The sequence below is a fragment of the Dasypus novemcinctus genome, chromosome 9 (genome assembly GCF_030445035.2).
Source record: "Dasypus novemcinctus isolate mDasNov1 chromosome 9, mDasNov1.1.hap2, whole genome shotgun sequence".
In the NCBI taxonomy this organism is placed as follows: domain Eukaryota; kingdom Metazoa; phylum Chordata; class Mammalia; order Cingulata; family Dasypodidae; genus Dasypus; species Dasypus novemcinctus.
This window is the reverse complement of record NC_080681.1, coordinates 74,756,768-74,784,726: the sequence shown is the minus strand read 5'-3', so window position 1 is coordinate 74,784,726 and position 27,959 is coordinate 74,756,768. Positions and strand designations below refer to the sequence as shown.

At 41.2% G+C, this 27,959-nt stretch overlaps 1 protein-coding gene across 7 annotated transcripts in view; it reads right to left on the bottom strand.

Annotated features, from left to right (window-relative positions):
* Positions 1–300: 300 nt before the first annotated feature.
* Positions 301–27,959, bottom strand: part of DAB1 (DAB adaptor protein 1) — a 1,209,360-nt gene continuing 1,181,701 nt past the window's right edge. For 5 of the 7 annotated variants that reach the window (XM_071217425.1, XM_071217424.1, XM_023590842.3 and 2 more), the window contains 5 exons: positions 27,080–27,188; positions 19,710–20,258; positions 16,085–16,212; positions 15,616–15,726; positions 301–3,702 (listed from right to left, as the gene is read on the bottom strand). In XM_071217425.1, coding sequence (XP_071073526.1) covers positions 15,631–15,726; positions 16,085–16,212; positions 19,710–20,258; positions 27,080–27,188 — 882 coding nt within the window. In that variant the 3' untranslated portion in view covers positions 301–3,702; positions 15,616–15,630. The remainder of the gene's footprint in view (positions 3,703–15,615; positions 15,727–16,084; positions 16,213–19,709; positions 20,259–27,079; positions 27,189–27,959) is intronic. The other 2 variants (XM_058303509.1, XM_058303511.2) reach the window with 1 other exon arrangement.

Genomic DNA, 27,959 nt, shown 5'->3' with positions numbered 1-27,959 from the left:
TGTTGTTTTATGAGATGACACAAATCCTTGGGGCCAGTCTTGGGGTCTTTCCCAATTTGGAAAGTTCCATGTTAGATCTACCACATCTACACAAGATTTTTTTCCTGACAACATCCTCGTTCCTCACAGTGGCTGCTTTTCCACTGAGGACAAACTGACCTAACTCTGCCCTGAAAAATCCAGGGCCATGAAAACACAGGCCTTTATCTGGTTAGACAGACGCTTAGATAGGAGTGAGCTCCTTTTCCAATCCATTGCCTGGAAAGCCATTGGGATCTGGTGGAATAAACCAGGCTAAAATGTTGTTCTCAAACATGTTTATTTGTAACAGTTTTACATGGTGTGTTACAGAAATTAATGGAAAATTTCTAAAAATTTTGCTGTTCTGTTGAATGCATTGTACATAAAGTTAAAAATAATGTGTCCATTTATGTTAACAAACTGTCATCTGAGGTAAAGTTAAAGTAGGTCTAGAAATGTACTGCAACAGTCATTTTCTCTTTCTCATCTTTATTAAAAAAATATGTGTCAGAATGCAGAAATTGAAATGAACCAAACCCACAAACTTTTTTTTTTTTTTAAAAAGAAGGTGCCCAGTACATTACATGATGGGGTTTCAGTAGACACTGGAATGACTAGAAGCTATCAAAATAGTCTTGTGACATGTAAAGATTGAAGAGCTATGGGGAATGGGGACAGAGTGACAGGTGGCGTTTCCCTGGTTTCAAAATTTAAAGTGACAAATTTAGTGCTAGTGAAGGATGAGGAATTAACAGTTGAACACATGGATTTTCATTCAATCTAACCAGAACTGTGCAGACTCGCTGTGGTCTTTTGGTATTGGCACCTCAGCTCTTGTTTGGGAATCTCACTGTATTCCTGGGATAGGCTATGGTGGTTCTGGGTCCATCAAAGAGTGCTTGCAGAAAAAAAAAAAAATCAGAATTCTGCCAATGATAATATGGATGGCAGTTTAAATTGTTGACCTGTTTCCCTCACTTTAATGCATCACATGGGCATCTTCTTTACGTTCAGAGCAGTTGAACACATTTTCAGTCATCTTCAATGGATGATGACAAGCCTACTGGACTGTCACCTTCTGCTACAAAATTAACTTCAGACCATGTTCCTGAAACTGCAGCATTAGCCAGAGTTCACTTTGTGTCAGGATCAACCCAAAGAATCAGTATAATGGTGTGATACTGCAAGACAAACTCAAGACATATTGAGGGAGAAGTAGCACCACTTATTTAGAATCAGAATCATGGGCAACATAGCAATTGAAGCAATTTCCCCACGGGAACTGCCTATCTTATCAAATTCCCAGAAAACACAATTGAATTGGTTTCAGGATTACTTGCATGGTTATCACACTTTTCCCATTTCTCCCTTCATGTGGAAGGGTTACCTCATCATTAAATACATGCATGTTCCTGAAGAAATGATGTGGACCAACAGATGATAGCTACAGAGGGAGGTAAATGGCCCTTCTCACTTTTCTGGTTTCTTTGGCCCTTCCGTATTAGGATGACATTTACATATATTCTGGGATGGACATTTGGTCAGCTAAGCTAACTAGAAAAAAATATTAGATTCCAGTGACCTGATAGTATGAAATTTGAGCTTAAAACAGTAACTACACTTTGATTTATCACTTTCCTATTTGTGAACAAGTATACCTTTTTCAAGGTCATTTCTGTTTCTATTGATATGAAGAACCAAAGCATACAGGCCTCTTTAAATTAAGCATATCACTGTAAATCCTAGTTTTCAAATTTTAAAATCAAAGTGATAATTATCCATGAATCCAATTAACCAAAATTCTTAAAGTTTTCTTCTTAGTGTTAAACCACTAAATTCAACATACTGTAACTGCATAGGAACATCAGGAAACACATTTGACCTGTATAACAATCCTCTGCAGGGCAAAAATATATTCTTTATGAAAATCATGTGCTAGACATATGAACTGAACACTGTACTTTTTTGTCTCATAAATGTAAAAAAAAGGAAGTTTAAGCTCTTCTGTTTCATGTACAAACAGTCCAGTGATTTTCGTGGGGGTAGTAGGGGTGGTGAAGTAGGAGATGGTTTCAGAATTAGGACAGGGCTTCACAATGTGAACTGTCTTTTTCTTGCTTTGCACGTAGGGTGGGTACTCTTGTGGACAGGCTAGATTATGGAGTCACATGATTCCTTCTTGCTCACTAGCTGCTTACTGGCCAACTGCTCCTGCCAGTTGTCCCTGAACTCCAGCTTTCTATACCATATACACCCAAATCACATCTGGAAAGTGAGCCCCATCCATCAAGTTTGTCACACATTCCACTCAATCTGCTACCTTCTCTACAGTGTAATGGCATTATTAAAAAGCATTTTCATTAACATTTATATTTACAAAAAAAAATTGGCAATTTTTTTCATAAGAACTCCTTAAAGCCATTTCCCTTAAATATTTAAAGAGTTTAATGGTAAGGTTCTTTTTTCAAGTTACAAAATAAAAATCCCATTTGAATTTTCTGATGTACAAAAAGAGATAGAGATGAACCATTTTGACCACGGAATCAGTTTGTTATACTGAATATTCATGTTATCAGTGTTCTATTAGAAAGCCGGTTTTCAAGATCCAAAACCAGATTACCAGAATTATTTGGCAAATGACTTTTCTTTGAAAATGGCACGCGGAGAAGACACTTGTCTGCATAGCATCACAGCAGCAAGATATCGGAAAAATAAAAAATATCATTTTATTGTACTTTGAGTTTAGGGCTTCTTAGGCAATCAGATGCATTTTTCATCTTTCTCATCAATGGGATTTGATGTCCTTTCCTACTCACAGAATCAAAGTTCAAACTGAAAGCTGTCTTTCTTCACCAGGATGCAGAATAGCTAAGGGATTGTTCTGGCAACAATGTTGGTCAAGAGTAATCAATCACTTATTTGTCTTGTGATTTTAAGTTGATTCATTTCATATGAGGCTTGTTGTTTTTTGTTTGTTTGTTTGTTTTTCCAGTGGATTTCTTCATCCATATCTAAAAAAGTCAAAAGCAATACAAAAATTTGTACACCCATTAATTTTTAAACATGACAAAGAAAGGAAAGGGGGGGGGGCAGAAATGGCAGACCAGGCCCTGTGGAGTGATGGAAAAAACATCACCATATATGTCAGAAGACATTTGGATGATGATACTATGATCACAGAGGATTCCTTCTTTTCCCTAAAAGAAGTCAGTGCCAACCCTGTTGTATCTCTCTGGTGCCTGTCACTTCAAATTTGATGCTTCTACAGTGGTCAACAGGTAGAGAAATAAGGGAATTATGATTTCATATACTATGGGTCATCTTAAACCCATGCTAAGAGAGTTCAGAGTATTTGTTGGATAAGCATTTGCTTGATTTGTGATTTAATGTTGGGTGTGATTTTTTAATACTTTTGTATTTTTTTTTGTGTTTTTTTTTTTCTTTTTTCTTTTTGTGCTGCCATAGACATCTGCCATTGGTTGCCAAAAACCATAAGTTCCCTCTTCCAAATGAGTTCCATTGGGCAATCATGAATTTCTTTGTGGGATGAGGTGAGGTGAAAGAATACAAGAGAGCCTGTTGCAATGCTGATTTCCACGCCAGTCTTGAAGCACCCACCACGAGCCCGCATCGATGCTATTTCACAGGTCTGTTGATCTGCGCATAGAGAGGCTCCAACTCCTGTGGACAGAGGGACAAAGTGAGACTCGCCTTTTCCAGATAGGATTTTCTGAGACAGCTTTGGAAGGAGGGATTCAGATTAGAACAGAAAGGTGATAGTTAATGACAAATGACCTTAGGTTATTTTTAGATTAGTTTTGATCATGATGCATATCACTTTGGAAATATTTCTATCATAAAGAACTACTCACCCAGTTTTGTCCTTGATTTTCAAGCCAAGATTGATTTTCCAGTTAGGGAAACAGTATGGTGTAGTAGAGAGAGCTAGAGACTGTCCTTATTAACTGCGACTTGGGCAGGATCCTTATCCTTTCTGAGTCTCATTTTCCTCAACCATGAAATGGGATAACTATCCTGAAAGACGCTTGAGAGAATTCAAGAGAACACATATAAAGCATCTGGCACAGTGCTTGGCAGGAAAAGGTCTTCAGAAAATGGTAACCAATTACTATGAGTCTAATGGGTATATATATATTTCCAACATAGGTTCATGAATGTCCACTTGAGGCTGCTGAAATTTTATTTCAAACTGCCCTTTGAGTTCTACAAGCAATGATAGCTGGGTACACTTTTGAGCAAAAGAAAAAGCAGTTGTGACTTTAGCTCTTAGTTAAAAGCTTCCGGGACATGTTACCATTCAGTCTGCTATTTCAGGTTTAGTCAGTCATTTGCCTGTGCCCAAGACACATACAAGGATTTTTTTTTTTTTTAACCAATTTATGACACAGCAAATTTTCAATCCAAATGGAGATGGGAAGTTGTGTTCAGCTCTATTTAAACCACTTCAGACTTCAGTTCATGTTGAGGTGGCCCAGCGGGCACTGGCCAGGTAGATCCGATCAGTACTCTGGTCTTAAGCAGCCATGAAGCTGTTTAAATTGACCTCTATGACATCACTCTTGGATGCTATGCTAGAAATAAATGGGTATGATGGCATCTTAATTCTGCCATATTTTATATATTAGCTAGAAGATTCTGCTTATTTGCTTATTTTCTTGAACTTTCAGGTTGAACTGGCATGCTACGAACCCTACTATGATGTTTTTGGAACCATACTAGGTATTTCCAAGTACACTGTCTTATTAATATCACAATAGCCTGGTAAAGCAGATATTTTCTCTCTTTTGCAAGTGAGAAATCAGGTATAGGGAAGCTGAATAATTTGTCTATGGTCATATAATTAGTAAGTTTGGGACATGAGACCTGAAAGTAGTGTCCAGTGCTTTTTTCTAATCTATTACAACAGCTACCATAAAAAAACAAAAAACAAAAAAATAAAAACTACACAAAACAAAACACTTCCATTGCTGAGTGCGTCACAATTTACAAAGCACCTTTATGTCTCATTTGATCTGTGTGACAGTCCTGGAAGTGGCCTTTATTATTTCCATCCACGTTTTGCAGATAAAAAAAACTGCAGCTCCAAGAGGTTGTGTGATCTCAAGGTCATGGTGCTGCCTCTCGTGTATTTAATGTATCAGTTTGCCTTGCTTTATATTGTAATGCTGGAACGGCCCAGGAGATTATTTTTGCCAGGCCCATCATTTCACAGATGGAATCTGAAGCCCAGAGAAGAGTACTTCTGTTTCCCCAGAGTCACAAGGTTAATCAGTAGCCATGCCAAGAATAGAACCCAGGACTCTGGCCATCAGATCCAGGAGGTCCCCTCTACAACTCGTTGTATTTGTATTCTTCCTGGGAGAAGGAACTTACTACCCTTTGCCCATTTTTGTAATGTAACAGAGGGCCGCTATGCCCTCACTGTTTTCCACTACCTTTTGGAAGCCTAAAGAATAAGTGCAATCCTTCCTCACATCATTTCTGGCGACAGAAAGCATAGACACCCATTTTTCTATACCTTACCTCTGGGATACTGCTTGGCAGTTCCTTCTGTCACTCTACATACGTGGACCTAGCACAGTAGGTGCTTGATGAAGGTTTGCTGAATTAATTAATATGATATAGTTTCCTGGTTTCTTGCTTTTCTGATCCCCTTTTCCTAAATACACACCAATGCGGTTATATACTCTCAAAATCTAATCTAGCAAACTCTATAGAACAAAGATCTGTCGAGTACCTAATCTATACCCTGCAAATGTCTTGTATCAAGACATTACCTGTTACAAGACTAAACATGTACTGTTAATGTTTGTGATTTGGGAGTGGGGTAGAGTAACTGGAGGTGGAGAGTTAAATAGTTAAGTGCAACCATTAGGGAAAACAATTTCTTTTGCTTGTGCTGGGGGCTCAAGGATGCATTGTAATCTTTTTAAGAAGACTTTCTCAGCCTGCTCTTCTTTTCGGATGCCCTAAGAAGTCAGGCTGCCTTGATCTCACCCTACAATTTGCTCTATTCTAATTTTGGAAACTAATTTATCCAACTGAGAATGACACCTAAAAACAGAAGAAGACAGCAGGCTCAGACAGGGTAATTAATGCCACACTGCATTAACTTTCTGCAGCTGAGATAAATATTCACACATCTCCTGCTTGCCGGAATTTAACTTCAAATACCCATCACAACAGCGGTAACGACTGCAGTCAACTCTCAATTATCCCCACTAATGAAGGGGAGCAGTGGTGTGGAAAACCCCAAGCAGCAGATAATCCCAAAGTCTGACACTGTGATGCATTATATGTTTTGGCAATAGCTTTAACTTCCTTGTTACAGAAACTTAGACTGTCAGAGCTAGAAGGGAGTTAAGAAATTTGATCCAGAAATTTCCAACCTGACTTCCAGCAAGGTCATAATGGGGTCTTCCAGCTGGTTTCAATATTCCAAGAGCCTAAATGGAACCATACATAAACATAACATGCTGTTGATGTTTTTTCCTTCTTCGATTTGGTGGATTTGACCACATTTCTGCCCTGCTTCAAATTGTTCAAAGGCTCTCTATCACCAACAGGGTAAGGTGAAAGCTCCTTAGCTGGGCACACAAGGCACATTAGTCTCATAGTCCATTAAAGCTAATAAATATCTCTTCTAGACAACGAATCAGAACTTGACCTTCAGGTCACATCAATCATGGTTTTGTGTTGTTTTAAAAAAAAAACCCTTTATGCCTCTGCCAGATTTATCTTATTGAAATGAATCCAGTCATGCTAGTTTCCTGCTTGAAACAACATTCCTGACTCTTCATCATCCAGAGGACAATGCCAACTCCTCAGGACAGCACCCAAGGTTCTTCAGATGTGGTTTTACCTTCCTGTCCAGCCCATGTACTTCCATTTTCTCCTATGCCCTACTTTTCATATCCTACTTCTAGTTCACCCTAACTTGACAGGATTTTCCCATCTATGAGACTTTGCTCAGGAAGTTCCTTCTGCCTTCCAGTTCTTTGTTCTGTACCTGGGAGTTCACACTTTAAGACCCAGCTCAAACACAAAGGCTTCCCGACTCTGCAGGCAACATGAAACACAGCCACTCTGCTCCTGGACTCCTGCAGTGCCTTGTGGCGACCTCTTCTGCACTCCTATCACGTTATCTTTTAGTATGTTCCAGACAGGGAGCGCCATTGTGCCTTTCCTCCCAGTATCTCAAAACCTGCGAGAGCTTGAAATATGGGAGGCACATCCATTAACAGTATGGAAAAGGAATGAGTCAAAGAATGGCTCTTTTCTTAGTGGGAGTTGGCAAATACTTATGAACTAAATCTGGAACTTTAAGCTCATCTGTAATTCTAACATATTCCTATCATTATTTCTAGAGAACAACAAAGTGTGTATATATATAAGTTTTGCAGTCAGGTGACAAAGATTATAATTCTTGCTGCCAATGTCTATGTCCTTCAGCCAAAGACTACCATGAACACACTTGCAGTTGAACCAGTTGGCTTTCTTACTAATTGCAATGAGGGGAACCTTGGGGTATCTCTGTAGGGGGTGTTAGAAAGGACTTATTATAGGATTTGGGCTTCTTTTAGGTGATTTGGGAAGTGTCAAGAAAGTAGGGTTTTTCTCTGGTTGGATATGTCTGGAAGCAGAGTTAATTCTAAGAGTAGCCTTCAATTTTTATGCAGAAAGCAAAAAGAATGGAGCAAGGCTAAAATCAGAACAGAGTAGCATTTGGTCTTTTTCATAATTTGGACAGTGTTCATATCCTGTGCTCAGCCCTGACTACAGAGTGAACTTGTTTTTGTCTCAGTCTGTGATGGTCACAGAGAGGCCTCACTTGATGCTGCTCGTGTGGCCTTTTTTTCTGCTCAACAGGAGAACACAAAGGCCTACCTGTGGGACAGACAGGACAGCTCTTGGCAGTTGGGAGCTGCCTTTCTCTTTCTTATCATCTCCCACTTCGTAAGCCTAAGACCCAATTATTTCACCTCTGAGCCCCAGTTTCTGCATCTGTAAAATGAGGCTAGAAATTCCCTCTGCAAAGATGTGGTAAGGACCGAAGGAGAGAGAAAAAAAAAAAAAAGGACCATCTAGCACAGTGCCTGGCTCACAGGAGATACTCCAAAAAGGTTAGCCTCCTTTTGACTGGGAAGGTGGTTTTATCCTTCCTTTATGAAGATAGTTTCAGTCCTAATAATCACCTGTAGGGTGGCTTTCCAAACTACTTCTCCTTCAGAGCACACAGGTGCAACTGCAGCTGGGCTCTAAGTACCAAAATACGATAATGGTGATACCTCGGCCTGAGGAAACTGTGCAGAAAGACCATGGGGATTAATCTAAAGAATCCAGTTACATGTCTCTGTGCATAATGGAGACATCTACATGTTTATAGTCTACTCCATGAGTTCTTTAAAGATGAATTATGGCCTCATGTATAGCAGCCAAGTAGAATCATGGAATTAGGATAATAATAGCTTATATTTATAGAACCATTTATAGCATCAAGGAGTTTCCTACAGAGTAGATATGTTCTTGCCTGAGTTTCATGCTGAGCCTGTACCCCTGGTGCTCCCATCCCCACTTCTCAGAGAAGAAGCCTTGGCTACTTCAGCTTGGCAACTGGCTCAAGGTCATTCAGCCAGTGCAGGGCAAAGCTGAGATGGAACACGGGTTTATTATTGTAAAAATCAACTTCATTGGCATATATACCACATACAATAAAATGAGACCAGTGCAAAGGTACAGCTTGATGAGTTTTGACAAATGTATACCTGAACCCCTTCCTACTATCGAGATAAAGAACATTTCCTCACCCCAAAAGCTTCCCTGTGTCCTTCTCTGTCAACTCTTGTCCCAGTACCAGAACCGTTAAGGTGTCTTTGGTCACTTTAGACAAGATTTGCTTTTTCTAAAGTTTCCTGTAAACATGGCCAGGTCTTTTTAAGTGTGCTGTCCTCTTGATTAAAATACATTCCCTTTCAAAAACATTAAAAGTTGGAAGGGCCCTCAGTAGGTCATCCACCTCCTTTCCTGGGTAGAAACCCTGAGGTCCAGATATGAGAGTAATTTCCCCAAATCCTAGAGCAAACAGTGGAAGAACCAGGAGAGGAGCCCTGGGTTTGGACTCCCATTTCTGTGCTTATTTCCTTGTTTTCCACAGCAACCCCCACTCCCCCACCCCCACTGGGTATTTGTATTTTTTTTTTCTTTTATAGAGTTGCCCCCCCTAGTATGATGGGAAATTTGAATTTGAGAAAATTAGGAAAAATATAATAATGTCCTGCAACCAATTACTGCCATTAGGCTTATTCAAGTTAATTGGAGTGAATTATTGCATCATAGCTATTTGGTTTTAAGTTTATAGAGAAGTAGTTTCCTAGAGCACATTGTAACAAATTCCCCTTGAAAACCACCTAAATTTTGCTTATTCCTTCTCATTCATTTACTTCTTATAATATGCTTTTGGGAGGCTTGGCCAAAATCTAGCAAAGATATCTTTATCAGTGAAGAGAAGAAACCTGCAGAGAAAGGTGGCTTTGGAAGTGAGGTCAATGATGTCATCTGCTGGCTAAGCCAGGCTATCTCTGCTGCATCCTGGGGGACTGTGGGGTAGGATCAGCATCAAGCCAGAGCTTGAGTCCTTCAGCATCCACTTGCACAGGCAGCAACTTCAGCTTCATGGACTTTGAGCCCCAACACTGGACCTAGGTCAGTGGGGGTTTTAAATCTCTTGGCTTGACAAGAGGAAATGACAGTGGCAGCCAAGTGAGGAGAAATAAGATTGAAATAACTCAAAATTCTGCCTGAATCCATACGTAGGGTCATGAAAATACATGTGTTTTGGAGCCAGAAAGACTCTGGTAATCCTCCTACCAACTGTATGAATTTAGGCAAGCATTTCACCTGTCTAAGCTACAGTTCTGTCATCTGTAAAATGGGGTTCATAACATCTCATGGCCTTGTAACAGTAAGTGAGCTCATATAACCTAAAGGGCCTTAATGAATAGTAGATGTCAGCTGTTCTCTTTATATTTAAGGGTGGAGCTTCCAGGCTACCAAAGCAAGAAGGATTTCATGATAATAGCTTAAAGACTAATGCTGCCAAATACTGTCTTGGGTTGCTGAAACCCACTTGGTGAATAAAGAGATGCACAGTCCAAGTTCATGTTCTGTGGGGGGACTATGCATGTTCTGATCAATTTTACATTTCCCCATCAACAATAACAACAATGGTCAGCAGAAATGATCTGCTATGCTTCCACACACATCTTCTCTTTTGACCTTCTCAGGTAAGCAGATGAGGAAACCAAGCTTGCTGACACCAATTCTCTGCCACATGTGGGAAGTCCTTTTCTGGGTAAGCAACTAGACCTCAGGCTGATATGTTCTGGGAACCCAATGAAGTCAGCATAGTTTAGGGATTTCTATCGATCCTTTGCTACTTGGAGTAAGGATAGCCTGAGGGAGGGGTGCTGTATGGAAGCCCTTGGGTTAGGATGGTTCTTCTGAGCTCTAGCTGGTTGACCCTGGGCAAGTTAAAGGATCCTAGAACATCATAGTTGGAAATGCCTGTGGGAATCCTTTAAACCTTATCCCTTGTTTTACAGAAACAGAAAGCAAAGGTAAGCAATGAAGCTACTTGCCTCATGTCATGTAGCTCTTTAGTAGAAAAGCAGCTGCTAAAGCCCAGGCATCCCGTTGATGCTTCTAGTTATTTACTCTAGGTCTAGATTCAATCCCAGCTCGATTACATGTGAATCTTATGCTTTTTAGCAAGTCTTTAACCTTTTTACCTTAGTGTTCATATCTGTGAAACAGGAATAGTAAAAATACTCGAGTGTTCCTGTGAGGATCATGGGAATTAGGCAGTGTTTTTGGTGATGTTTTTGAAAGTGATATAAACATGCTAATACTATTTCTTTTATATTTTACTAGTAGTAGCAAGTGAAAGGCATTGTGATGGCATGGGCAGAGTGATGCTCTAAGAGACAATGAATGTGATCTAAATCAGGAGTTGGTAAACTATGGTCCATGGGCCAATTCTGGTAGCTGCCTGTTTTTGTAAATAAAGTATTATTGGAACCCAGCTAAGTCCATTCGTTCACTCATTGTCTTTTGTTGCTTTCGTGCTATAGCTGTAGGGTTGAAAAGTTGTGGGAGAGACCTTATGGTCCACAATGTATACATATTTACTATCTGGCACATGCCAGAGAGTTTGCTAACCCCTTCTCTAAATGATCAGTGTATTCTACTTGTACCTACTTCTCCACTGGGCTTTCAATCATGCTGATATCTTGATTTCTAGCCTCGACTTCTCTTTTGACCTCCAGTCATATATCCAGCAGCCTGCTCACATTTATACTTGGATGTCCCATGGGCACTTTAAGTTCAAATGGTCCCAAATTAAACTTGCCCTCTCTCTGTGCAAGGATGCTGCTCTGTGTTCCTAAGTGCAGTGACTGGCACCAGATAGATACCCAAGTCAGGGACCTGAGTGTCATCTTACACTATGCCCTTTTCCTACTTCACATGTCCCCTTAGAGTGAACCTCTTTCTGATTTCATCTTTTAAATATCTCTTGGACCAAAGTTCACCTTTCTATCCCATCTCCTGGTTGGACTGCTCTGACAGATTTCTGGCTGGAGGATCCTAAAAACAGTCATGAGGGTTTGAGCAAATCAATGTTGTTCCCTCCAGAAATTCAGGCTGGATGTATCTTTGAGTTCTATGTCCACAAAATGGAAAGATTATTTTCTGGTTTTGTAGTTCTTTAAAACTCTGTTGTTTGGTTCTATTTAAAAGCAGGATAGTAATAACCCCAAAGTTATTTATCTTACTTTCAAAGCTTACAAAAGTTTGTATTTCTGTATTCATGATCTCATTTAATCCCAAGGCAGCCTTGGTGGGGAGCTATTGCAATTATCCATATTCATTTGTACCAGGGGACTGGGGTTGAGAGGGTCACATCTTGCTTAAGGTTACCTGCTTAGGAACCACAATTCAGATTCATGACCCTTGACTCCACGTATTCCTTTCCATTCATTCCTCTCTCCCTTCTTTCCTTCCTTCCTTCCTCCCTGTCTCTTTCTCTCTGAAGTTCATCTTTCTTTTCCCTTGAACACCAGAAATCCATCAGGTAAGAGTTTATATGTCTTGGCTTCCCAATGCAAAGATCAGTATAAAAAAATGACAGAGCTTATTATTTATGGCAATATCTATTATTACTAAGGGAGATAGGACCAAACATTTCCCCATTGTTACAGATGCTACTTTGATTTGATGGCTGGGAAAATCTGATCAGTAGTTTATTTACTTAGTCATTTAACCAAATAAATGTTTTCATTTTTCTTTCATCTCCTCAAAGCTAACATTTTGCTCTTAACATTGTGCCAGCAACACATCAGTGAGATATAAATTACCTGCCATTCCCACACTAGCCATTATAATATTATTTTGATTCTTTGCCCCTGTTATCCCCAATCTTTCAGACATGTGATTCTCCCAGATAGGAGAGAGTAGTGGGGGAAGGTGAAATAATTGAAGGTATTTGCTGTTATTGCTAAAACAGAAATGCTTTTTGAGATTGGCCATGAAGCTTACATTGGTGGGGATTGAGACCATTTGCTTCTTCTCACTATGATGTGATATGGCTTTAACTTATCAGCAGATGTCACCCCTACCTGCTCAGAACCATGAGGTATTTCTAATAGAAAGCAGCTGGAGGTAATGGCTGCAAAGTTGATAAGAAGGAAGGGACTCCTGCTTCCCAACTGTATGAAGGCAGAGGGGAAAACTGAGTGATGGCCGTAAATATCCCTGTATGGTATCTGTCACCCCTCTCCAAATGTCTGGAAGGCACTAAAAAAAATGCAGCTGGTAAACTGATCAGGTAGAAATTCTGGGTGAAAGGGATGGAGAGAGGAAGACCCAATGTGGCTTGCACTGCTTTGATGGAGGGGTCTAGGAAAGGCATTTGGACTTTCTTCCTGGGTGCCTTAGGGATATGTCTGCAAAGCTAGCACAGAGAGTCATGACATTGTCAAACTAACCTTGCAAAAGGAGAAAACTGGTTCATTGTGGATTAGTGCCTTCCTTTGGAGTTAGGAGGTGCTTACTAAGATTTACGTGTGAATCTAAGAGTGTTCATTTTTTGGAATTGAGAGGTGGCATGTGAGGTCTAAATTGGGGTTGTCCTAATTACGGGATAGGGCAAGCTAGAGAGCTAAGCTAAAAGGGGTTTTCCCTTTCCTTTCCACCAAGCTGTTTTGAAGCATACTGAAAATTTAATTATCAGGAGATAAAAAGTACAAAGCAAAACCTCCCAGGCGATTGCCTGGATTCTTATGGTACAATTTATTTAACTTAAAGGTTCATTTTATAAAACCCAAGTTGGTGGGAAACCAACTTTATTGAGCACATATGGTGGTGATGGCAGCAATTTTGATGGTGATGATGGCAGCTAACATCTATCGAGTGCTTTCTATGTGCCAAAAACTGGGCTAAGAATTCTACATGTCACCTCATTTAGTCCAAGCAATAACCCTATGTGTATCCCTATTTCTCAAATGAAGAAAATAAGAGAGAGTTAATTTGAAATCTCATTAGGGTCACATAACCAATAAGTAGTAGAGCCAGAATCTGAACTTGTACAGTTTTACTCCAGAACCCAGATATATAAGCCAAACTTAAGCCAAAAACTGAATGTCCATCTCTCTACTACCTCAGTTAACATAATGGATAATATAAGCCCCATTTAGCAGTTGAAGAAACCAAGACTCAGAGAAATTATGGTTCTTGCCCAAGATTTCCCATTATTAAGCAGCTGAGAAAGAATTTGAACTCAAGTTCCAAATCCTGCCTGATTCCCAGTATACCATGCTATGTCCATTTACAAAATTCAGCCATGGCTTGGGGTACTGGATCAAGCATCAAACATGGGACAGGCGGATGTGTCCATGAAACAGTTCAGCTTGTATGATTGCTTCAAGTTGAACAGGCTCATAAAGATGAGGGGTTGATACGTTGATCTGCAAATGGTGTAAGTCATCTTTGTTTTTGAGAACAGCTTCAATTTTAGGATGATACTTGCTGTTATCCTGATGAATGGCTCTTGTCACCTTTGGTTCATTCATCAAATTTTTCAAGGCAAGCTTGAATATGTGAAATACAACATACGTAAGGGGTGGTAAACCTCATGGGGAATCTTCCTAAGAAGCTCACTCAAAATACCCAACTTATCTCTTTTCCTGGAGCATTGATACTGCCTTTCAATCACCAGCTCCCAAAATAGCTTTGCAAGACTGACTTTTTAAAGGGTATACCGTGGTTTTGCATGGTCTGATGTATTGCTAAGGGCTACTGTAGTGTACTGATATAAAATGTGGCAAAATACACAGTATGTTAAGTTCTTTAATCATAAAATCTATTAACAAAATATACTTTCAAAACACTGTATTAGCTTTCAATAACTTAAAATAACTTCTGTGTGGATGGAGAATGATTCTGTGGTAGCCTCAGAATCCATTTATGAACAGCGAAAACTATTTACCATTTTAATGGTTTGACCATGCTGTTCAAGACTTAAAAAAAAGAAGCTCTGTGGGTACAGCCTTGCCATCCTACACATTTATAGAGAACTAGGCAAGTATTTGAAAATTGAACATATTTGTCAGGAGCGATCTTAGAAATCATGTGTGGGTAACGAGGTGTACTTCTGTCTCCTAGGAAGGTTCGCTTCATCAGCTCTTCTTTCTTTCGATCAAATCAGGTGCATTGAAATTCAAGTGCCAAAAGCCACTTCTAGTAAATGTAAGTACACCTCTCACAAAGTAGCTGCTGATGGAATCTGAAGTGACTCAATGGCAAACCATGCACTGTAGTACAGGTGCAAACAACAGAGCCTCAGAAGTGAATGTTGTCTTTGGACTTTGAATTTCACTTTCTCTTTGGAGAGGGTATGGGGCGCCTTAAGGCTAGACAAAAAGGGCTACTCTGATCTTACAATTCAATCAATATGATCTCAAAGCATTGCTTTGTTTTTTGCTTCTTAGACTGGCTTATCCTATGTTTGATGGGTGAGCTCTTAAATCTGCTGGGTGTAGGTATATTCAGTGACATTTTGCTTAAAAGATAAAAGCACCTGGACCACTTCTCACTAGACAATTATCAGAGTAGGTATGATGTGTCCAGCTCAGAATGTTGATGTCTCCAGAAACCAGATCTATGTTATGTAAGTGTTGGCCAGGCCTTATTCCACCAATACTTCCTGCTCAGAATGTAAAATTAATAAAACCACATGGCCTTTCCCCATGCCTCACCCCACCCCTACCTCCCAGTATATGTCAAAGGTCATGCATCCATGAGGAACAAGGTGAGAAACAGATACCAGGCAAGAAGCAATGGTGTAAACATTGGCAATACAGCTTGGGCATGGATATAGAGCACACACATGAGGGGTCAAGCTCAGGCAAGAAGAGATGGGGCAAGCACTGGGAATGTGGCTTCAGAAGTAAAGAATGACAAAAGGGAAAGCAAATGGCGTAAGGGTGAAGGAGATTAAAAAAAAGGACAGATACCTACCCAGACCTGTGCTATCTAGCTAGCAGCCTGTGGACTTATATTATCACCACTGGGCTCCCCACTGGGCTCACCAAATGGATCACTGTTGGATGAGGCCTGTGATCCATCAGGCTAGAACACAAGAAGATAACACTTTTTTTTCTCTTCAGTAATTTAGAATACAAGACAGCTGGGCATATTTTCATGCAGCAGATATAATCAGTTATTCCAAATGAGGGAGCAGATTCAGTTAGGGGATGCCACACCCACAAATGCAAGAAAAGAACTTGCAGTAACCACTTAGTGAAAGGACAGTGTTTTTCAGCTGACTCATCTGAACATGAACAAAAGCCCCTTTACAACCCCTTTTGAGCTTAAAGTCTGAGCCAGCATTCTTTTCTATGTAGGCTTCCTCCTGCTTTGCCCATTTCAGACCTGAAGTTTTAATTTTAAGGAAAAACAAACTAGACACAACAAACTGGTCACTTACAGCCTCTTGTTCTTCGCTTTTGCTGGGACTTTCAAAGCCCTCTTCGAAGATGTCATCTGTAGTGGGATCACTGGCGTGGGATGCAGATGATTTGGATGGAGAACTCTGTCTAGGGGCTGGGGTTGGTGCTACATAGAGATCACGCAAAAAGAATAAGCCACTTAAGTAATTGGCTCCACCCATTTATCCCACAGAAACCTCAGGGATCTGGTTATGAGTCAAATCATAGATCAGAAAAACATTTGAATTCCTCCCTTGTACATATTGGTCTCATCCTCTTACACACTTGGTCACAAGGAAAGATGTCATCCATGCTGATGGGAAAAGAAGTGGTTCTCAAGTTGGTCCCTAGACCAGCTGCATCAGGATCATCTGGTAACTTGTTAGAAATGTAAATTCTTTGACCCCACCCCTGACCTACTGAATTAGAAACTTGGGGTTCTAGGAAGGTTTCCAGGTGATTCTGAGGCACATGCAACTTTGAAAACCACTAGCTGTAGTTTTCTTTCTTCTATCATAAAAGTATTTTAATAAGAGTAAATAGACCAGAGGGCAGGGATATCCATTTATTGAATGCCTTCTAGGTGTCATATTTGATAGGCATTATCTCTAATCCTCATAAAGACTCTGATGTAGGGCTTATCCCCATTTTACAGATAGGGAAAATGAAGGTTACTAAATTGCTTACCTAACTGGCAACTGGCAGAACCAGGATTTAAATTCTGGCATGTCGCAGGTATTCAGTGAACACATGTCGAATAAAGAGTAAGTGTCTCAGGTCTTTTCCCACTACAATGTGAGCTTGGGGGATGGGTACTTTATGCTTCATAGCATATGGATGTACATTTGCTGTACTGATCTTCCCATATCTTCCTCATCTCATTTTTCCAGATATTTACAACAAATATGCCATTTGAAACTACTCTTTTTCAATCATTTCTAATTTGGCATTGAAAATATCAGTCACTGGCTCAGCCTCAAGTGAGGGGATGGCCCGGTTTGATTTAGAAGCCAAATTTCAAATGCCATCGGTAAGTTCTCTCTGTTATAACTTTCAGAATTTAGAAAATCTGGTTGCTTATCAGACAGTGAATAATTGCAAAGCTTGATGAATACCTTTGATCTTGATGAATCTCTACGTAAAATGATGGTATTGATTGTGTGTCAGTGAGTCTGGCACTGTGCTAGGTACTTCACATTTATTATGCTAACACTAACACCACTGCAAGGTATTTTACACCAATTCCTTTTCTTTCAGATGAACACAGTACAGCTGAGAGAGTGAAGTGACTTGCTCACAGCACAGCTATGAAATAGCAGCCCTGGCTTTTAACCCAGGTCTGTCTGACACTTTCCAGGACAATCGGGTTTTTCAATTTCTGTTTGAGACTCACTTTCGAGTCAACCAATCTTCCACTCAAAATATTCTGAAGAGCATACTGATGGCTAAGAGGATATAGATATTGGTTTCACATATTTTCTTTAAAACAAAATACTTTTTTAGTTAAAAGGAAGTCTGTTTTGTTTCATGAGATGATTATTGAATACACTGGTGATAGTGGGTTTCAGTGAGAAGCCTATTTGAAAAGACCCTGACATGTGATAGGTGTTTAATAAATGTTAGCTTAAATGGATTCTGAATTGTGTTTGAAGTGGTTTATTGCTTACTACAGGCTGAGAACACAGGCCAAGCTGCCAATTCTGACAGCTATACTGCTCATACTTATCTGATGAAACCAGAGGGAAGCATAACGAGTGAGTTTATTTTATCCAAGTGTCTTAACCTTTGGAAGGAATTCTATATTCTAAAACAGTGGTTCTCAGTCTGGGGCACTTTCACCCCCAGAGGACATTTGGCAATATCTGCAATAATTTTTGATTGTTATGACTTGGGAGGGGGTTGCTACTGGCATCTTGTGGGTAGAGGCCACGGTTGCTGCTAAATATTGTACAATGCACAAGACACAATACACAATGAAGAATTATCTGGCCCAAAATATCAATGGTGTCAAGGTTGTGAAACTCTGCTCTAAAACATAATCATATCTCTGAATGGTCTTTGTTTCATTAGCTTCATTCTCTATACTCTTTCCCAAATGGCTGGCATGATGAAGACATATTCCCTGTCCTCAAGGAGCTTAAATTTCCCTCTTTTATGTGTAGCTGGCACACAAGCCCATTGAGAGAGAGACTTTTGTTTTTTGAAAGATGCTTGCTTAGTTTGCATGACTGTCATTTCTTTAGCATTTCATTTTTTTGTCCATTATTCTTCATTGCAAATTCATGAGTTAGATTTAATAGAGAGGCCCCACTATGTAGATCACAGGGCTTGAGCAGAAGGTTGTTTACACCCATAGAAGACATTCGCGTTCAGCAGAGGATTCCAAACTTGGCTGAAATGAAACACTCTATTTGTGTTAACATTGGATTTTTTGACAATTCATGGTATTGGCCATGCAGTGATCCATATCATCAGTGACAGTAATGAAAATGCCAAACTCACTGTATACAATGGGCCTTTTCTTTCCCCTTATCAATTGTCAAGGCACAGGCTGAGTCACCAGAAAACCCTTCCCTGAATTGTATAGACCAAACATATGCACATTCAATTCCATCTGGATTCTAATTTGGCTACGAAGTCCTATTTTCCAGATGTTTGTAGTAGAAAAGAGATCTGGGGTAGAATCACCAAATACTGGAACTAGAAGGAAGCATGCTATGCATCCACCCAAGCCAATTTGCTTATTTCACTGGTGACACAACTGAGTCTTAGAGATGACATGAGCTTGCCTAAGGACACAGCTTGTGGCACCAAATCCAAGACTAGAATCCTGGTCCAGGACTCTGCACAAACCACTTAACATGTGATAGTAAATGATGATAATTTTTTAAATTTTGTGAGGTAAATAATGCTTTAGTGCATACATATCTCATTGAATCATTTTAATAACCTTAGCCTTAAACAGGTAAGGAAATTTAGGCTCATAGAAATAAAATGACTTCACAGAAGACACCCAACCAGTAAGTAAAAACAAAAAACCAAAATAACTGTAAGCTCCAGGCTGCCAGTCTAGAACTTTCTATGACACCATCTTTTTATACCTTCAACTGTTGCAATTATTTAAGACCTTATGGCTGCTCTATCTCTATCCTAAGTTTTCTCCTCATCTTAACTTTTTCTACTGTAATTTTTTCCAAAAATTTATATTTACCATTCATTTTTACTTCAATTAACCACATCAAAATCTGTGGGTATAAGCTGGGATATATATGAGTGAACGAATAAGCAAATGAACAATAACATAAGAGTTAGAGGGCCATGGTGGAAAAATGACAGGCTTGTATTAAATTCTATCACTTTGTCTATTGTCTTTGAACCTGACTTTTATTATCTGTAAAACAAATCTAACAAAACTTGCCATAGGCCTTGTGAGTACTGAACATAATAAACATAAAGCATATGGAGGAAATGTATATGTCAAAATTGGTACCCAGTAATTGGTAGCTACATTATTTAAGTAATGCCAACAAGGAGGCCTACTGGCTATAATTGAGATGAGTTCTCTGACTCCAGAAACAAGGTATCACACTTGTTGGGTTTTACGTCTTGAATGAAGGTACTCACGTGAATTGGTCGATGGTGTGGTAGAAGTCACAGGGGTCAAATTCAGCTGGGAGATGTCAAAGTCATCACAGTCGTCTGTATCCTGTGCCACCCCAACTTTGCTGAAGTAACTGGAGAAGGCCTCTGAGGTACAGGTGAGGGAGGGTTGGTCGGGTTTGCGGGAGGGCACTGGGGGAGGCTGGGCCATCTGGAAATCCTTAAACATTTCCTTCCCCATTTTCTGCCTGGACTTGTCGGTCTGTGGACTTGACCTGCTGGCGTCACTCGTGGCGGGGATGGTTGCAAGGGGGGTGAGGGGACCTTGGAACATGGCGGCTGGCAAAGGCATAACAGTTTGTGTGGGCATGAAGGCGGCTGGCGGAAACTGCCCGGCAACAGCTGGCCAGGGCTGCTGCGTGGCAGGGAAGAGACCCGGCTGGCCCCATGCGATGGGCTGAGCCCCTGGCATCACCTGAGCGACTGGCGGCTGAGCACCCATGGCGATCTGCTGTTGGACGAGGGGCTGCTGGCCCCAGAAGGATGGGAGGACGGCGCCCATGGCGACATAACCTGGAAGGGCAAAACTGAAGTCAGGCATCCTGGGAGAGAACCATTTATGGATTCAAGTGATCTGTCAGCTAAATATTGTACCACCTCCTGAGGTCCAGGCTGTGTGCTAGGGACCAGGGAGGCAAAGGTGAAAAAGGCCAAAGTCCCTGTTCTCACGGAAACTCCCTTCTCATTGATGGAGTCAGAAAATAAACAGAAGACCAAATAGATAAAAATAAAATGTCAGGTTGGGATAAGTGAGATGAAGAAAAATAAAGTGGGTGGGAAACAGGGGATAGAGATGGAGAGGGGTTAGAGATGCTATTTTAGATGGTGGGGTAGGGTGGTTGGGAAAAGTGGTCGGGGAAAAACTTAGGGAGGGGATGATTCATAAGCAGACACTAGAATGCAGGGAGGGAGCAAGCCATGCAGACAACTGAGGGATGATAATATTTCTAAGTTGTTAGCTTATGAAATCTCGCTGCCACAGGGGCTGGTGTGTCTCAGTGGAAAGGGCAGAAATCTGGGCACCATGCATGCCTGGGTCTGGCTCTTGGTTCCATCTTGCTAGACTAGGGCCTTCACGTATCCTTAAGCTCACTAAGACTTAGTCTCTTTGTTGTAAAGCCAGGTCATAACACCTTTTTTCTCAGCAGTGAAGCAATGTGCAAACTGAATAAGCATCTGTTTTGGAGTTTCAGAGGTCTAGGTTAAAATTATCTTTGTAATTTTGGGGAAAGCTTCTTACCATCTCTAAAGCTCTCTTTTTCTGTAAAATGGGCATAAGATGCATTCGGTCCCCTTGGATTAGTTTGTGGATTAATCAAGATCACATATTTAAGGTGTTGGGTACTACACTTGGCACAGAGTAAATATTCAGCAAAGTTAGTATTACGATTTTAATCAGAGACAAAGCCTATAAAGTACTTAAAATCTTGCTTGATATATACCTGATGTGTAATAAATGGTAGCTGTAAGTATTATTATATATCCTTTCTGTATTATTATCATTCCAATATTAGAGACTAAACAAACAGAGGTTATTGTCCACTCTGGACAGCAGTACAGATTGGGCACTGCAAAACTCCAGAGGGTGCATTAACATATACTACCATGACAACTGTTTGCTGTATTATTTTTTCTAGGTGAAATATATGCATTTTTGACTAGGGGTAAAAGTGACACGTGTTATAATAGTAACAGGTATAATTTCCAGTTATTAAATGTCTACAGTGTGCTGGGTACTATATTAGGCGCTTTACATCTTCACAAAACCCTGGCAGGTCAGGTATAATTACCCCCATTTCTGGGGTAAGGAAATTAGTGCTTGGAGAGTAAAAGTATACTTGTTCAGGGTCACACAGCTGGTAAGAGGTGGGAACAGGAATTGAGTTGAAGTCATCTTCCCCCAAAGCCAGGGTCCTTCCCTCTGTGCCACATCTCAGCTAGATTTCCAAGATCATTTCTGATCTTAGCATATTCAGTGGGCCTGGTCTAGCCACGGGAGTGGTATGGCCCACTGGAGGCCATGAAGTCTACTGTTCCTCACACTTCCAGTGTTCTCCACCTTTCTGAAGGGGCATAATGGCAATGTGCATGTACAGTTGATCCTGGGTGACGAATGACGAGCCAAGGAGGGCAGAGAGTAGGAAAGCTGGATTCACCTGGCCTCCCCAAAACAAGCATTTTCATGGCTGTCCAAAGGAATTTGTAGGTACAGTTGTGATGAGACCAGAAAAAGAGAAGGGGTGAACACAAGGGACCCCAGCAACCTCCAAGGGGAAAACAGGTGGGCACCATGGCACTGGTCATGCCATGGGTCATGCCAATGACTCTTGTGAACCCAGGAAAATTCTGAGCAGGCTGCCTCACTCACGCTCCAGTCTGTGGCTTCTCAGCACCATCTGCCGTTTAGCTCCTGGGATCTGGGCACAGTAGCCTCCCCTTTTAGGCTGATAAGGAATAGATCCAACATTCAAAGGTGTGCGTTGTGCCCCTCTTGCCACACTGCCCCAGAGAGGAGGCTCCAGCCAGGCAGACACGGCACCCAGGCTTCCAGTTGATTGATCCATGGAACTAAAGGCTTAGATGGAATGAGGCAGAGGCTCAGCAAACGAGACAATGTACTTCCAAGATCATGTTAGCCAAACTGCACTAAAATAAGAGGGTGAGAGAGGTACTGGAGCTAACATTTACTACCGGAAACTTGCTCACTTTGCCTCAGCTCTCATTTAATAATCCATGACTTGCACCTACCATCACCAGACTAAGAATTCTCCAATTTTGTTTTTATTTCCTGATTTACTTTGATGTAGTCTCAGGGACTTTCTATGGGAGTGCTACTGCCCCGTAAAGAGAGACTGGGAAATTTGTGGGGCATGTTTTGGCTGCAAACAATACCCAACCTGCTCTCTCTGGTCTCTCTTGATGCATCAGCCCAGAAAGCCATAGTTCCAACTTCTTCCAGTGGCTAATTTTTATGTGCTCTTTAAGACTCAGATTCACCTCTGCTGCTCTAGGCTGAACTGGTTCTCCACCTCTGGGCTTTCTAAGCCCCCTGAGCTTGTCTCTATAAAATGGCACTTGTCATGTGGCACTTCCCTCGGTAGACCAGGAGCCACCTGCTGGCAGGGACCCTTTATTTTTTCTCTCTTCCTTCTGTGCCTAACACAGTTCCAGGCATACATCAGGTACTTCATGAATGCTTGGATAAAGGCCCTCTATGAAGGTGAATGAGTCAAAGCCTAATAAATGCCTTCACTGCATTTTTCCAAGTATACAATTAAACTCTAAGATACATAAGTACTGTGATCTCTGATGATTCTTTTAGTGGCAGGTTTTTTTCCCCTCATTTTTTTTTTTTTTCACAAGGAACTAACAGATGGGCTGCATACTTTTCTGGAGAGAGCTATTAGCATGTCTCTCTGGCTTTGTGCCATCTGCTCCAGACCAAAGTACAATAGTCAGAAGAAAGAAAAAGGCAGCCAGGGTAATTGGGTATCATGTCTGGGAGCTTACAGGTCTCACTCTCTTTTCCTGGGGTGGGGTGGGGTGCTACAGGCTGGGTTTTCCCTCAGTCTGTGGCCTGTGAGTTAAGGCTCTCGGGATGCATGGTGTCATGTGTATCCACACTCACACAATGGGGCACCTCTATGGTAGTGCTTTGATATCGCTGGACAAGGGGAGCCACTCAGGGGCTGCCATTGCAGCCACCTAACAACTTATTACCTGTTTACTCATTAACGCTCAACAGGGGAGGGAGGAGGTGGCAAGGAGCATATGGTTATGCTGTGGAGTTCAGATCAATCATAAATCTCCTTGCTGTGAAGTGAAAGGAAACACCTGCATTACTGCCTTGCAGTTAGATTTTTTAAAGTGTTGAAAATTGCAATTTAGAACCAGATGCTGGCACCTGGGGATACCCCCAATATTTGAAAAAAGAAAAAAGGGAAAGGAAAGTGAACCACATATAAGAATAACATGTAAATCTAAGGAATTCCCTCCTGCACTCACCTAGACCTTTGCAACTTATATGGTACCTCTTATCCAACATCATCTCACTTGATTGATTGCTTCAACTAAAAATATCCCTACTGGGTGCCAGGTACAGGTTTAGTCTCTGGAGATGCAGCAAAGAGCAAAACAGCCAAGAACCTATGCCCTAGTGGAGCTTACATTTTCATGGAGTAGATCCTTGCCACAAGCCTCTGGCGTCACTGTCATTGTTCTTTCTTGCGTATAGGAGAAACTGCAGCTCTAGGACGATTTGATGCAGCTATAGGCTTAGGAGTGGCAGAGCTAGGGCTCCTGCTGAACATGGGAGCAAATCTTTGTTGAATGCTCACTTACATAAATGCTGCCAGGCACTGTTTTAAATATTTCACTTCGTGGATTAACTCATGTAATCCTCGTAACAGCGCTATGTGGAAGAATTATTCTCATCCCCGTTTTACAGATAAGCTCCCTGAGGCTTGGAAGAGATTTGGCTGAGAATTACACAGCTGGTACGTGGCAGAGTCTGTATTTATACAGCATACATTCTCCATACCACCCCAGTCACATTTGCACTAAAGAATCAAGAGGCTGAAGACCTAAACTTTATTGTATCATGCGCCCGGTTTCTGAGTGGATATGTTTTATACATATATATACACACACACGCCCCCATATACATCTATGTGTGTGTGTGTATGTGTGTGTGTGTATATATATATACATATACATATACACATTATATGAATATTCCAAGAAGGCAAGGGACAAATACAGGTAGGGTTAAGTCATATTTCCTTCTATACTAGAAATCAGAGAAATAATAATAATAATAATAGCAGCAGTTTCCACACCAAGTAGCTATGATGTGCCAGCATTTTTCAAGGCGCTTAGCTTTATTTTCTCATTTAATTTGTATGATATTGTTGCAAGGTAAGTATTATTTTCAACCTAGTTATGAAGATGAAGTAACTCTGGCTCTGACAGGTTAAGTAATTTGCTCAGGAGTCTAAAGCTTATAAATAAATGGTAGAGCCAGGATTCAAAGGCAGCCTATTGGATTTAAAAGCCCCCAGCAGCCCTTCCATGGGTCTGTGGAGCCCAGTTCATTTCCCAGCCTCTCTATCACTGCTGGGCAATTAGTGGCAGGTAGATAGAGATTCAATAGCTTTACAGATTTTTAAGGTCCATTAGGGCAGGAAAAGGGCAAAGAGTTCACCAACCGAAGCTGGCTGTGTTCAGCAGCCAATCAAAGACTCAAAGAATCAAAACAAAACAAAAAGATGTTGCTTTGAATTAATTTTTGACTTACGTTCTAAAAATGGTAATCTCGGAGGAAACCTGTTAGTTATTATTATTATTTTTTAACAGCTAGGGAAACTGAGTCTGGATGTGAGGAAGTGACTTGCCCTCAGTTTGCAACATGGACAGTCAGTCCACTAGCGAGACTAACATCTGGGTCTTCATGGCACCCAGGCTGAGGAGAAGGCTCAGACCGGTGCTCCTCAGGGTGCTTTTAACTCAGTGCCAGGGCTGAAGAGATGTGAGATGGCATCCAGTCCCGTCTCTCCTCCGTGGACAAAGAAACAGAGGTTCGGGGGAGTCATTCCTCTGCCTGGAATACGGTCAGCCCTGACTCCGGCTGGCTCCCTCCCTCGCTCCTTCCACACTTCACCTTGGCAGGAGCCCCTTCCTCTCCACAACCTGCCATGTGCAATCACCCTCTGCCCTGGACTCCAAATCTCCCAAACTCTGTTCTATATTCACTTTTTTCCTTGCCACTTGTACTTTCTAACATTTTACAGTTATGTTCATGTTTATTGCCCTTGTCCTGTGTAGAAGGTTAGTTCTCTTGGGCTAGGTCTGTCTGTCATATTCACGGATGCACCCCAAGTCCTTAGAACAGGACCTGGAACATAATAGGCGCTCAGTAATACTGGTGGAATGAAGACTCCTGTGAATTGGTAAGTTTGGTGCTAGAGGTCCCATCATCCACCCCAGCACATCTTTAAAGATTATATAATGGAGATGAAGCATGGGTATTCTGAACACAAGACTGACTGCAGAGAAGGGTGGAACACTTTTGTTTGAAAATTGTTATTCTTATTTAAAATGACATATATTATTTTTATTCTCAGGGAGATTTCAATATTCTTCTTAGGTAAGGAAAACTAGTCATCACTACCGTCCCATTTTCAAGAAGGGAAGGGGAGTATACAGACTTGATTGGGAAGCCTAGCAATTAAATAAATGTCTAAGTGACCTGCAGATTCTAAACTATAAGCTAGATCCAGTGGCTGCCAAGCTCTGTTGCTTCTAAAAATTCAAAATGATTCCTTGACTCGTGAGGTTGTAATAACTATTTCAGAACAGAGTATGAATTTTTAATTGCTTTGAGTAAAAGCAAGGCTTACATTTGGTAGAAAGAATTTGCTTCTAATACTAATGTAATTAAAAGCAATTATTTATAGAAAGAACATAAGATTTGTATTCTAAAATAGTCAGACTCTATTTGCCATTAATAAGGATAAAGTAGAGAAAGATGAAAGCGCAGATTCCAAATATGTACTTAAAGAAAAAGGAAAAAGAAAAAAAGAACAACTCCTGAAGGTGTTCCTGTAGATAAAAAGTAGAACTGAGACCACCTTTGGTCATTTCCAACTAGACCTGGCTATGCAGAGGGCTTGGTGCCATGGGCACAAGGTTATGATATGATGCCTGGGAACCCCACCAATTTGTAACTCACCCAAATACTATTACTATGATATATATACTTTTTTCCTCTGTTGTAAAAGCAGAATATGTTTTAGATAATATTTGAAGAACAGAACAAATACTGTCTAAGTCACTGAGGCCCAACATCTTTATAATTCACTATTTGCAGTTTGTTCTAGTGCTGCAGCTCCCCCACTTGTACTGAACACCCCACTCCTGAGTCAGTGTCAAATAAGGAAAATGCCTTCTTTCCATCAGGTCCCAAACGGGCTGTGGAGAGCTGACCCTGGGTCTTTCCAACTCGCCACCTTCCTCTCCTCCTGCCTGAGGTGGACAGGAGGACAGGCACTTGCACTTATTTGCATGGCTGGGAGGGCACCGAGCTCCCAAAAGTTATAGACCTGAGTAGCCTGGTATCTTGAATTTTCCAGGCAAAAGACATCAAGAATCCCAGCCAGTGTCATACCAGAGCTTTCTGTCCCCTACAATGGCAGCTTCTCAATGTCGCTGTGAGAGTCAAAAGCCAAGAAGAGAGATCCCAGAGATGTTTGGGCAGAATCTGGCAGGTGGTTCAGTCAACCGCTTCTCTCTCTTGATGGTGGAGACTGACGGAAGGGAGCCTGGGGAGAGCTTACCTGAGGGTACAGCAGCAGTGCCGAAAGGTACAGAACCAAACATGTCTGCACTCGCCGGAAGTGTCTGAGATGAAGACGGGATAAAGGCATCACCTGGAGTTGCAGGAGTCTGTCAGACAAGAGAGAGGCAGAGGGCACTAAGGAGCCTGGGAGACCTGGCTCAGCGCTCAATGAGGACGGCGGGCAGCAGGTGCAAGAATTAAGGCGTGGGAGTGGAGCTAAAGAGGTGAGCACGGTCCTGGCCACCTCTGAGGGGTGGAGACCTTTGGCTAGTTACTTAAGCTTTATTTACCAAATGGGGAAAAGGACACTTCTATGGTTGCTGTGCAGATTAAACGAGCGCATGCATTTATTTAAATTACCTAGCCCCAAGTGTAGGCATGTAGTAGGTGTTCAGAAAATGAGGGTCACTATCATGATGATTTAAAGCCTCTGTTTGGCAGGTGCTTTCACTTCATCAAGTTATTCCATAATATCTGGCCTCACCCTTTATAGGCAGTCACTTCAAATTGATATCCACTTATTCAGGACCAACTATGTTCCAGGCTCGGGGCTTGCCACTCCATAAGCCACTGTTGACTAAATGAACAAGTAAAGCTTAGCATCTGGAGCACAGGCCCTTGTATTCTGGGGCCTCCCAGAATTTTGCCTGGGTCGTCACTGGCAAACAGAACACAATATTTTCAAGAATGACCAAAAACGACAACTGAGCAGCTGGAAATCTACAGAGCCTGGGCCGTGTTGGGCCTGGAATCCCAGAAAGCTCTGTTGCATGAACTGGTGGTTAAGGTGAGAGGTACTGAAATAATAACATCAGTACTAATTTGTTTTAAATGGCCACACCTGTTTACAGCAGCCTTTTGCCTAGAGTATTTGTCTG